At 40.9% G+C, this 13,413-nt stretch overlaps 1 protein-coding gene across 1 annotated transcript in view; it reads right to left on the reverse strand.

Annotated features, from left to right (window-relative positions):
• The window catches only part of TMEM65 (transmembrane protein 65), a 114,114-nt gene extending 110,254 nt beyond the window's left edge, over window positions 1-3,860 (reverse strand). Inside the window, exons 1-2 of the mRNA XM_008564623.1 lie at window positions 3,672-3,860; window positions 1,381-1,515 (exon numbers count right to left, since the gene is read on the reverse strand). Coding sequence (XP_008562845.1) covers window positions 1,381-1,515; window positions 3,672-3,860 — 324 coding nt within the window. The remainder of the gene's footprint in view (window positions 1-1,380; window positions 1,516-3,671) is intronic.
• Between the last annotated feature and the right edge of the window lie 9,553 nt (window positions 3,861-13,413).

Raw genomic sequence — 13,413 nt, forward strand, 5'->3', positions numbered from 1 at the left:
TATATGGGATCCGAACCCGTGGCCTTGGTGTTATCAGCACCGCACTCTCCCGAGTGAGCCACGGGCCATCACAGAGAAAAGAGAGCTGATTCAAACTAGAAACCACTTTCAGCAGATTCAGTCACTTCATTCCTGGTTTAGCTTCATTATGAAATCCTGTTGAATAACTGAAATAAGAGTGCTTTCTTCCCAAGAATTGTTGCTCTATAAAATATTGACTTGGGTGACCCATATCAAGAAATGTTTGATATTTGATTCACATACATTTGGCTCAAGCAATTCTCTTCCTAAGAGGCAATACTAAATCAAATAAATGGATGCCACCTTGGTTTAAATACATAAATGGTGTTAACTGTCAACATCAGTGTAAAAAGATTCTAGTTTGTTTCTTCTTGAGATTATCTTATTTACAAACATTAACCCCAGTTCCATCTTTTAACCATAACAGATCCCTTATTAAAACAAATCCGACATATAACAGTCTGTTTTTCACAAAAGATACATTTATGCTAGTGTTCATTTTCTTTATAAAATAGCCAGCTCCCCTAATGAATTTAAAATTGGACTTTACTAAGACATAGCATTGTTTTAACACTGAAAAGTTTTCTAAAGTGTATATAACAGATGTAAAATAATCACAATGGGGTTCTGTCTTTTGCAGGAGTCAGGCAATTAAGTGTGCTCCTAACTCTTAGGTGTAGACAGAAATTAATTTTGGAAATCTCTTAAATCATCCATGCAGTGTAATACCAGTAGTAGTTGTCCCTGGTCTTCAGTGACATGAATGCTTAAATACAGAATCCAGACTTTCAGAGCTAGAAAGGAGCTGAGAAGAACTGACAAAATAGCAGATTCAGACTGCTCCTATCTGTCAAGGGCAGGGGTTTCAGAGGAAAAGAAAGAAGTCATGGCTCTGCAAGCAGTTCAGTCTGATGGAAAGACAGACCTGTAAACAAATATTTATAGTAGCGTAGTATTATAAGGGAGTTACGGACAAGCTGTACTCATATCGTGGGCCTATAAAGGAGCAAGCTCTGAACTTGAGCTAAAATCAGGGAGAAGAGGAGGCAGCCCAGGAAGACATCTGAGTGGAGGTGCTGGCATTGGAGCCAAATTTTAAAGGGTGGCAAAAAGAAGTGTGTGTGCTGCCTGGACAGAGGCAGCAGCAGGTGCGTGATGTGGAGGCAGGAATGGGCGTGACATGGTGCAGAGGTCGTTTCCCATGGCTGAAGCACAGGGTGCTTTTGGAGAGGGGCTAGATATGAGATAAGAGAGACAGCACAAAAAGCCTCTAACACAATGCCAAAGAATTTTAACTTTATTCTATAAATAATGGGCAGTCACTGAAGGATGTTTGGCAGGAACATGAATTGATCAGACATGCATATTAGGAAGTTTACTCTGATTATACTCATATTTGGTGTTGATGGTCATTTCTGTAATGTAGTCAGTGTTAGAACCTTGGTCAGGAACTTCACCCCCTAATATGACCACTCTAAGCTCCTTATATTTTCCCTGAAATTGGCACACAAAAATAAGGATGACTTTCCATACAGCTCATCTATTTTTCTGACTTTCTTTCCCCTGGGCCATTTATGACCCTTGGAGGGTCTCTGAATCCAAGAAATCAATGTAAAAAATAATTTAGTAGGAAGTATCTGTCCACTTCTTTTCATTCATTTATTTCCTGAAGCCAGTTTTTAAGTGAATCTGTACAGATAAAATGTTACTGTGGGAATCCACTGTGTGCTTTAAATACAAATGACAGTTAATGATGAAAACAGTGAAAAACAAGCCCAAATCTCTAATCGTACAAAACTTACTATTATATAACACTGGTTTTATTGATTTTTGCAGGAGAAATTTAGACTCAAACTAGTTTGAAAGATAGGAATCCTAAATAATGATCTCATCTGCTAACAGGCCACAGACAGCCTGTTTATCTATATTTGTTTATTATATAAATATGTGTGTGCATTTACTGAATGTAAGACCACAAATGGAGATAATCTCTAAACTGGACATATTTTGAGGTACAATCCAAAACTCAAATAGTAGATTACACCATCATTCATTTCTGTTAATTTGCTATGCAGCATAGTGCAATGGTTAAGAGCATAAGCTACAGAGCCAGGCTACCAGGGTGCAATTCTAGCTCTGTCTCATCCCAGCGGTGATCTGGGGCAAATCCTTTAACTTTCCAGAGCTTTCATTTTCTCATCTATGAAATGGGAATAATGGGGGTAACTTTTTCCAGGGTTGTTGCTATGGTTAAATGAGTTATAGATATATAGGGTACTTATAACAGTGACTTTCTTACACTAAACATTATAAATTTATTTATGCTTATTTTTAGTACTATCTTTTACTTCTAGTCTGGATAAATATTGTCTACTTTCTTTTTAAGTCTAAAACTATTTTACAAAAAAAAAAAAAAAGGTTCTGGCTCAGTTGGTTGGAGCACAGTGTTATAACACCAAGGTCATGGGTTCAGATCCACATACTGGCAAGTCACCAAAAAATATAAATAAAAAACCAAATAAAATGATTTTAAAGTTACAGAATAATTTCTATGCATATGACTGTTTTCACAATATTTTCCTTAACATACACAAGGCAATGAACTTGGATGAAAATATGATAAACTTTGCCAGGAAAAAAAAACCTAATTCTTAACTCTGTTTAGTAATCCCTGGTACAATGCGTTTGGTATTAACAATATTTCAGAATAACTATAATATCTTTGGGTGTAAATTAAAATAGATTTTTAATGGAAATGTGTGCAATGAAAGCATGAAAGGATTATAGGTCTAGGTGCACGCCCTACAACCTGTTAGACAACTGAACAGACTAGGACAGAGATTTTTGTATTTTTAAATTTTTACTTTTCTAAGCTACGGTAAGGCAATCATCAAGTGTACAGAAAATACTGCCAGATGCTTGACAACAATATTCTCTTTCTTTTGTGATTACTGAGTATCTGTAGAGTCACACCTAGAATTTTTATTTATTACAATTAATTTATATAATTATATTAATAATTACATTGAGTTATTAAGACTATTATATCTGGACTTCTGTTACTCTTTATCTCAGAAGTCTAAAAATTTTTGAACATGCACACATCCATCATGAGGATTGAAATATATGTATATTCACCAATTTTTAAACCGTATACTCAGTTGCTTAGAGTGCAGTGTTATAACACCATGGTCAAGGGTTCAGATCCCCATACCTGCCAGCCACCAAAACAAAACAAACAAAAAGACTACATACACACACATTATTGTATTACTATATTATGCTCATTCTAAGCATACACAAAAATAGAACTTTAAAAAGAACAAGTTCAAATATTTGTTGAAGATCTGTATTAGTTTCTTATTGTTGCTATAAAAATTGCCACAAACTTGGTGGCTTAAAACAACATGAATTTATTCTCTTACAGCTCTTGAGGTTGGAAATCTAAAATCAAGGTGATGATAGAGCTATTCATATAATTTATTAGTTCTAATGAAAAAAGCTATGAATGCTAGAAGAGGCTCAATGTTTCCTGTTTCCTCTAAATCCTTTCCCAGTGTGCAGGTGGGTGACCTGGTCTGTGTGGCCTGGGTCTCTGAGCACAGGGTGGCTCGACTGGAAATCTGGAGGAACTGAGTGGGGGATCTGACCTTGTCACCTGTGACCAATGGCACCCATGTCTCCCCATCACCTTCTGGACTAAGTTGAAGGCCTCCTGCATTGTCAGAAAGCTTTTCTGAATCAAACTCACGTCTGTCTGTCAATTCTCCCTGAGCACCCCCTAGGGGTACCTGAGGTGCTAGCACTACCAAACTCCACTTAGTTATCCAATCACACATATCCTCTCATCACCCCCCACCCCCGTCCATGCTTATGCACAGTCATGTCCTCTGTCTGAATGACCATCTGGCAAATAAACCTTGCCTATGAACAAACTTCTTTAAGAAATTTATGCTGCCTCATTGCCTTAGTGAAACATCCCCTCAGGTTGTGGGCTCTCCAATATAGTGATTCTGTAATCATTCTAGTGAGGACCAACCACATAATTTGTGGGGCCCAGTGGGAATATAAATGACTAGTGCCTTGTTCAAAAATCAAGACTTTCAAGACAACAACAGCAGAACATTAAAACCAAGCACGGGGACTTCCTAAGCCCCAGGTCATGTGCAACCACACAGGTCACACACTGTGAAGTCATGACACTAATGTGTGTCTGCTAAGGACACTGAGGACAAAAACTGTAACTGTAATCCATGTGCTCTCCAGGCCTCATTCAGTGCCCCACACATAGGCACACAAAAATGACAGCTGAATAAATGAACACATGAATGAATGAGCAATGTGAAGATAGCTTTTACTCTATAGAAGATGGTATGCATTAGTTTCCAGAGGCTGCTGCAACAATTGCCGCAAACTGAGTGGCTTAAAACAACAGAAATTTATTTTCTCATGGTTCTGGAGGTTAGAAGTCCAAAATCAAGGTCTTGGCAGGGCCGTGCTCCCTCCAAAGGCTCCGGGGATGAAATCTTCCTTGTTTCTTCCCAGCTTCTGGTGGCTGCAGCAATCCATAGGTTTCCTCGGTTTGCATCTGCATCATTCCAATCTCTGCCTCCATTGTCACATAGCCTTCTTCACTCTGTGTGTATCTTTATGTGTCCTCTTCTCATAAGAATACCAGTCTTCGAATTTAGTGCCCACCCTAATCCAATATGACCTCATCTGAACCAATTACCTCAGCAAAGACCTTATTTCCAAATAAGGTCACATTCTGAGATTCCAGATGGACAAGAATGGGGGGGGGGACACTATCCGACCCACTATATTTGTTTGTAGAACATTCTTAAGAATGCCTCAAGAGTACTCTTTCCCCTGATATATGTTTAACGATTTATACGAATTGTAACTTAATTTTATTTGCCAAGGGAACTTCAAAGGATACATAAAAACATACAAGTTGTAGGAGGCACGTATAATAAATGAAGAGGAACTACAAAATTTTGGATGTGATTATGTAACCAATGTCAATTATGGTTGAAGCATCCTGGAAATGCCAAGCGCAATAACGAAAACAAAAAATAAGAACAGGAAAATAAGGTAAAATTCAGGAACTGCTAAGCTTTCTGCCTGTTCTATGTAAGTAAATGGCTGTGACCTATCTGGTTAGAGCTTGCTGCAGTGGCGCCCAGCACACACGGTTCCTCTCTTCCCAGGGAGAGACTAGGGGAAAGTCTAGCTGGTTAGCATGGCCTTTAGGGTCATCAGTTTGCCTAAGTTGTTTATTAAGGGTTAGCAACTGTGTATTACTTTGCATATGTTAAGTAGAAAGCATCTGAGAGAGGGCCCTGGGGGATTTTGATTAAAATAAACTGTTTACATTTGGTTCTTTGTTGAACATTCATTGTTTCATTAATTGTTTAAGCTATCATGAAGGGTGGAGGATTTAAGGTTTGGTTAATGTATCCCCCTGTGAAAAAGAGTATTGGTTTGGTAATAAGGGGAATCATGTTTAACATTCATTTGATAGTAAAACAAGGGGCCTGTGGACCTTTTCTTGACCTGCAGGAGTCTAGCTAAGTCACTTTGTGCCTCCTTCTTATCCTCTAACAGGAGAAGCAGATGGAAAACCTTTACATGAGAACTTCTGAGCCACCAAACGAAGTCCCTCTGTAGGCAGCCGCCCTGTCCTGAGACAGCCTTCCACCTTCCACTGATTTCCCCAGGCTGGCCCAAGAGAACAGCACCCTCAAAACACCAAGATGTTCTCCTCCAGGTGCAGGTAAAAGATGCTGCAGCCCCTCAACCACCCCACCATGAACTTGTGGTGGATTTATCTGTAGAGGCTGATGGCTCTCTTCCTGTTCCCCAGGACTCATTCCTCTGAAAAGGGCTGTAGAGTAGAACCAGCTGTCCCAGCGTTGCCAACGCCCCTCCTGTCTGACCTCAAGAGACTTGTTAGCAAGAATTATAAGATAAATCTCTGGTGCTTTCAGGTTCACAACCCCTTCTCATGGGTTGAGTCTCTCATCGGGACACCCTATCTCAACATACACCAGAATTGTAGTGGAATGGGTATAGAAGGGATCAGGAGATTTATGTACAGGGCTGGATCTAGCATAATGGGAGATTAGCAGGAATAAATACCATTCATTCATGTCTTTCTTTTTTTTTTTTTTTTTTAAAGATGACTGGTAAGGGGATCTTAACCCTTGACTTGGTGTTGTCCACACCACGCTCACCCAGTGAGCGAACCGGCCATCCCTATATAGGATCCGAACCCGTGGCCTTGGTGTTATCAGCACCGCACTCTGCCGAGTGAGCCACAGGCCGGCCCCCATTCATGTCTTTCTATACTCATGTTTTCATTCATTCAAGAGGCATTTATTGGATATTTAGTATGGACTGGTCACAGTGCTGAGCACTGGGAGATACAGTGACGAATGAGACAGGCAAAGTCACTGACCTGCTGGAAGGAAACGGAAATATGTAATATAGAGGAATGAGCAAATGAAGAAGATAGAAGGTGATATGAATACACTAAGACAATAAGCAGGGTGCTGAGAAAAAGCAACCCAGAAAGAAGCAGTGACATTTGAACTGAGACTCAAAAATGAGAAGGGAGCCATGTGAAGATGTGAGGAAGAACATCCCCAAGAGAGGAGGGAAGATAAATGCTGCAGAGGCCCTGGACCACTCCAAGAGCAAACTGGGGGCCGATGTGGCTAGAAGAGAGTGAGCAAGGGGGAGACCGACCAGTGTGAGATGTTTCTGTGGGGCTGGGCAGGGAATAGATCGTGCTGGGCTTTGTGGAGCATGTGGGAGTTTAGACTTTGTCCTAAGAGCCATAGGAAGACATTGGAGGGTTTTAAATTGGGGGGAGGGAGGAAGACATAATTAGATTTAGATTTTAGAAAGAGAGCTCTGGCTCTCATTCTCTGTGAATTCTAGGTACAAATGGGAGTTGTAGTTTAAGGTGAGAGTAATCTGGGCAGGAGATAATGGTGACCAACCTAGGGTGAGGACAATGGAGGTGGAGCATCATAAACACATTCAAGATGTGTTTTGGACCTAGAACCAATGGAATGTGCTGACGGACAGGTTGAGAGGATTGGGAAAGAAGAGATGTAAGGGCGACTCCTACAACTTGTTCTTGAAAAGGTGGGCAACCATTGGGTCAAAGAAGAAATCAAAAAGGAAATTAGAAAGTGTCTCCAGACAAACAAAAATGAAAATACAACATACCAAACTTGTGGGATGCAGCAAAAGCAGTACTAAGAAAGAAGTTCACAGTGACAAATGTCTACATTAAAAAAGAAGAAAGGATGGCTGGTTAGCTGAGTTGCTTACAGCACAGACTTATAACATCAAGGTCATGGGTTTGGATCCCTATAACAGCCAAGTGTCAAAAACAAAACAAAATAAGAAAGATCTCAAATAAACAACTTAACTTCACACCTTAAGGAACTAGAAAAAGAAGAACAAACTAAGCCCAAAATCAGCAGAAGGAAGGAAATAGCAGACTAGAGCAAAGACAGAAATAAACAAAATAGAAAGTCAATAGAAAAAAAAGCAATGAAATTAAGAGTTGGTTTTTTGGAACAGATGAACAATATCAATAAACACATACCTAGATAAGTTAAAAAAAGAGAGAGAGGGAGAGAGAGAGGGCTCAAATAAGTAAAATCAGAAATAAAAGTAGAAACATTACAACTAATTTCACAGAAATAAAAAGGATCTTAAGAGACTACTATGAACAATGATATGCCAATAACTAGATAACCTAGAAGAAATGAATAAATTCCTAGAAACATAAACCTACCAAGACTGCATCTGGAAGAAATAGAAAGTCTGAGCAGACCTATAACTAACATGGAGATTGAATCAGTAATCAAAAATCTCCCCAAAACAACAACGAAATGCCCAGAACTAGAGGGCTTCATTGGTGAATTCTACCAAATATTTAAAGAAGAATTAACAACACTCCTTTTCAAACTTCCAAAAAATTGAAGAGGAGGGAACACTTCCAAACTCAGTTTATGAAGCCAGTATTGTTCTGATATCAAAGCCACACAGACATCACAAAATAAGGAAACTATTCACCAATATCTTTGATGAAACTTAATGCAAAAAATCTTAACCATTTTGTTTTGAGCTGCTGCTGCTGCTGATGATAAAGCAATAATGGCCACATAATTTTAATCATTCACTATGTGCCAGGATGTATGTGAAGACTTCTTATACGTTATCTTCTGTAACTGTCCAACAACCCTATAAGATAGATGCGATTATTATCACCAATGTAAAGATGAAACCAAAGCACAGAGAGCTTAAATGACTTGCCCTAGGTAACACAAGAGAAAGTAATGAAGCCAGAAATTTTTTTTTTTTTTTTTTTTTTTAAAAAGATGACCGGTAAGGGGATCTTAACCCTCGACTTGGTGTTGTCAGCACCACGCTCAGCCAGTGAGCAAACCGGCCATCCCTATATGGGATCCGAACCCGTGGCCTTGGTGTTATCAGCACCGCACTCTACCGAGTGAGCCACAGGTCGGCCCAGGATCACTTTGAGAGAAATTGCTTTGGTGACTGGGATTTAAAAGATGGTTGGACACACAAAACCTCCGGACTAGAAAGAGCACTTGAAGCCATCCAGCTCTGCATTATTAATTTAACAATTTTCTTGTGAGGAAACTGGGGCCCAGAGAATCTAGCTCTACATCGTTAATTTACAGATAATTTAAGTGCAGATAACTTAAGTGAGGTGCCTAGGGTCACACAGCTATTAATGGGCACAGTTGGTACATCCACAATCCCAGCTCTATCTTTCCCTACACCAGACTGGCCCTAGATGCACAGCAACAGGCCCCACAACCTGTACCGACAACACAATACACAACCACAGCCACGCGAGGTTTGCCAAGGCTGGGTTCAAAACCATCCATGAGCTGTGTGATCATGCACAAGCCACCTAGTCTCTCTAGGCCTCAGTTTATCATCAAGTGAGTGGGTATAAAAATCAACTCACAGGGCTGTCATGTAGATTACATAGAATAGTGTGTACGGTTTTCACAGAGCAGAGCCTGAAAAACATACTCAGAATAAATGTATACTTCAGACTATATTCTGAAGTATTAATTTACATGGTTTTGCTTTTCCCAGTCCTTTTCCCTTTGTCCCCATTCACATATGTGATCTGTCACCCAGGAGATATGTTGCAGGGGACAGCAGAAATATCCTGCTCATCTTTCTGAATTTTTTCCCCAGAAGCCTAATCTTTGGGATCAGGTTGGAATCCTGGGTCCAAACTAAAAATCTTGGCAAGAAGCCTAGGGACAAAATCAAGGGAAATTCTGCTTGGGATGGGGATTTGAGATTTGGGATGGAGAAAATGAGAGAGGAAAGGTCTATAGGCCCTGAGTAAAGAGGGAAGTAGGTCCCACATCCCAGAATAGCTTGGGCTTATCTGGGCAGATGGGAATACAGGGAGACTCCCTGAAAAGTCCCCTGACCCAAGTGTGGTGGGGAACTCCAAGAGGCCATGGAGATGCAGACAATGGTCTTCACAGCTGACCAGACCCTCCTTCCCCTATTCTTTGGCATCATCATAATCTTGAAAGCATGGCAAAATCCCAGGTATCAGGAGTCTCAAAACCATGGCCCAACCCTCAGTGGGGAGAGCCCCAGAAATGAGGCCAACTTTCTATCAGCTGGGAGGAAAACAACGTTGAGGTCAGAAATTAAGTTGAATTTCAGAAAATAAAGCAGCCATTGCTTGTTTCAAATGTAGTGGATAAGCGTGCAGGGTCACTTACGGCCAAGAGAAGGGGCGAACTCCACCAGCGGCCTGTGTCCCACATGAACCTCAACACACTGCTGGCGAGGACCCTGGAGCTGATGGAGAGGAAGTCACTGACCTCTCAGGCCCTTCTCCTGCACACCCAAGGCATTTCCAGAACAGCCAGGGGCATATTCAGCTTCTGTGGAGCCTGGAACTTAAATTTTTATGGCCCTGTTTAAGAAAAAGGACACAAAATTACAAACACAAAATTAGGAACAAAAGTGACCAGATGAAGAGGTGAGGTGATAGATATATTAATTAGGTTCATTTAACCATTCCATCATGAGAAGGAGCCTGGTTTCCTGAGGATATCCCCAGGCAGCTACATCAGCCCTGGGCCTTTTTTTTTTGTAAGAAAAATATACCTCTCCACCATTGTTAGCTGCCATTTGCTGGGGTTTCCATTACTTGCTGCCCAAAACACGCACACACCTGGATTACTCATGTCAGTCAGGATGGCTAATGGAAATGAATGAAGAAGGGTCCTGTGGGGAAGGGTAGGACCCTTGAGGAGCCCTGCAAATCCAAACCGTCTTAAACTCAGGTGTTTTCCTCAGAGGTTTCAACTACCTTGGTGCTGGTCATTGCTGCCATCTAGTGGTGATGTTTTACAACTAAAACACTCAGACCTTGCACTGTTTTTTGTCCTTCAGATCCTTCTTTCCTTCTATCATTCATTTGTTCATTCATGCATTCCTTCCACAACATTTTATGAGTACCTGCTATGTGTGGAATAAGGAAACACAATAACGAGAGTGAAAATCCATCTCCTTGCCCATTGAAATTTACACACGTAGGGGAAAGATAGCCATTAAGCAAATAAAAAAATGAGAAAATGACTGGAAAGTGCTGTAAGAATCACTGATAGGAACTTGGCTTGTTGTGGAGAGGGGCAGAGGAGGAAAGCTTTCCTGAGGAGGCTCTGGTCAGCATGAGGTCTGAAGGATAACTGAGATAACCAGGTGAGGAAGGAGGTTTTCTGAGCAGCGCAAGCAGTCACGAAGGTGGGCTGCAGTGAGGGTGGGAGTGTGTTGAGTACGAGGACAGTCTAGTGTTTACATTGGTTCTGGGTACTAGGCATTCTAGTTTCTACTGAGACTATGGCTGTGAATTATAGTGACTGTAAAATTGTTTTACCTGAGCCTGAGCTGAGAAGATATTGGCTAATAAACATCTAGAGAACAGTCCATCCAACAAGGGCAGAACACACATTCTTCTCAAGGGCACATGGAATGTTCTCCAGGATAGAGCACATGTGAGGCCGCAAGACAAGCCTTGACAAATTGACAAAGATTGAAATCAGGTAGGATATGTTCTCTGACCACAGTGGAATGACAGTAGAAATCAACAATAAAAGGAAATTTGGGGAATCCCAAGTATATGGAAATTAAACAATGCACTCCTATGCTGGCCTGTTAGCCTTGACAAATTGACAAAGATTGAAATCAGGTAGGATATGTTCTCTGACCACAGTGGAATGATAGTAGAAATCAACAATAAAAGGAAATTTGGGGAATCCCAAGTATATGGAAATTAAACAATGCACTCCTATGTTGGCCTGTTACTTAAACAATGCACTCCTATGCTGGCCTGTTAGCTCAGTTGGTTGGAGGGTTGGAGAGTGGTGTTATAACACCAAAGGTGTGTGTTCAGATCCCTGTACCGGCCAGCCACCAAAAACAAAAAAACAAAAAACAAAATGTAACAAACAAACAAACAAACACACTCCCAAATAAACAATGAGTCAAAGAAGAAAAGAAACAGATGGCCAGAGTCTTCATGCATGAACAGGGAAAAGACTGCTCCCAGCAAGCAGAGGTGCAAAATAAAGATGCTTCTGGTTAGAGCCTGAGTTTTGAGTATTCATCTTATTGTTTACATTTAAAGCATTACAGATCAATATGTAAAAAGACAAGCATTCCCATATAAAAATAACTCATGTTGGGATTTTGTTCTAGCACATATTCAGTAAAACCATCCACCAATGAATTAAGGTGAGAACCTTCCACATAAACATTTTATTAAACTTTACTATTCTTTCCCAAGTTTTTATAAATTTAAATATTATAAAGCCATAAGCTCTAGGTATCATAATATTAATTACTCAAAACCAATGTACAACAATGGGATATTCAATTTTGACATAATATAATATGTTTTATAATGTGACAATGCAACTACGCTTTCAACAAATAACCTTCTGTAAATTTCAGTCCTAGGGCCAGCCCGTGGCTCACTTGGGAGGATGTGCTGCTGATCACACCAGGGGCACGGGTTCGGATCCCTATATAGGGATGGCCAATTGGCTCACTTGGGAGAGTGTGGTGCTGACAACACCAAGTCAAGGGTTAAGATCCCCTTACTGGTCATCTTTAAAAAAAGAAAGAAAGAAAAATTCTTTACTATCTTAGTTTTTACTTCAAATACATTGACATAAAGTAAAGGTATTCAAATAATAGTATGTTACCAGTGAAATAAACAAAGGCAGGAAGTACACTTAGAAAGCCATGAGAAAATTCCAAGACCAGGTCTAGGGCAGTGTCACTGGGCACAAAAGGGTTCCCTGGGGAACTAGGTAACAAGCAAAGTCCGTTAAAACTGGAGACGGACTGGTTGTGAGTGCTGAAGACGGGAGAGTCATAAGTAAGAGAAAAGTCCCAGCTTTCTGACATAAGCGACTAGGAGACTGGCAGGGGCATTTCACAAGCTCAAGAGGAGAGGGGAGAACACAAGTTGAGTTCAGCTGGGGAAGTGTTGTGTTTGAGGCATCTGGGAAACACCAAACAAGGCAAATGACAGGCAGGTAAGAAGAACGGTATACCTGCAGGAAGAAGCACTCAGTGAAGTGACGAAAAGCAACAGGACATGTTCTTCAAAATGCAAGAGAGGGATGATCATCTCTTCTCCATGCTCGGAAAGAACTTTTTTTTTCTTTTCTCTTTTTTCTTTTTCGTGACTGGCCAGTACGGGGATCAGAACCCTTGACGCAGGTGTTACAAACCGCAGTCTAACCAAACAAAGCATTTTTAATCGCAACTACAATAGCACTTAACTCGTGGCATTAAACGTATCTGTGACCGTACCTACAACTGAAAATTGAGTTATGTGAAGGCAAGAACTGCATTTATTCAATTCTCTCTGCTTTAAAAAGCTTAGCACTGAGGGGGGAGGTTGGGGGGTTGGCAAATGGTGTTCAAAAAATGCAGAAGGAGGGCCGGCCCAGTGCCTCACTCGGGAGAGTGCGGTGCTGATAACACCAAGGCCCCGGGTTCGGATCCCACATAGGGATGGCCGGTTCGCTCACTGGCTGGGCGTGGTGCTGACAACACCAAGTCAAGGGTTAAGATCCCCTTACCGGTCATCTTTAAAAAAAAAAAAAAATGCAGAAGGAATGCTAAAAGGAATGAACAAGGGAAGAGGCATCCAGTGGAAGGGAAAGGCATGCTATGTACAGCAAGCAAAGTGAAGAAAGTCAGGAAGAGAAAAAGAGGAAGGAAAAACCATCATTCCTTTTTGTTTCCAGGCTCTCTCGAGCTGGGGGGGGGGGGGGGGGGGCG

This window comes from Galeopterus variegatus, unplaced genomic scaffold, assembly GCF_000696425.1.
Source record: "Galeopterus variegatus unplaced genomic scaffold, G_variegatus-3.0.2 Scaffold188, whole genome shotgun sequence".
Classification (NCBI taxonomy): domain Eukaryota; kingdom Metazoa; phylum Chordata; class Mammalia; order Dermoptera; family Cynocephalidae; genus Galeopterus; species Galeopterus variegatus.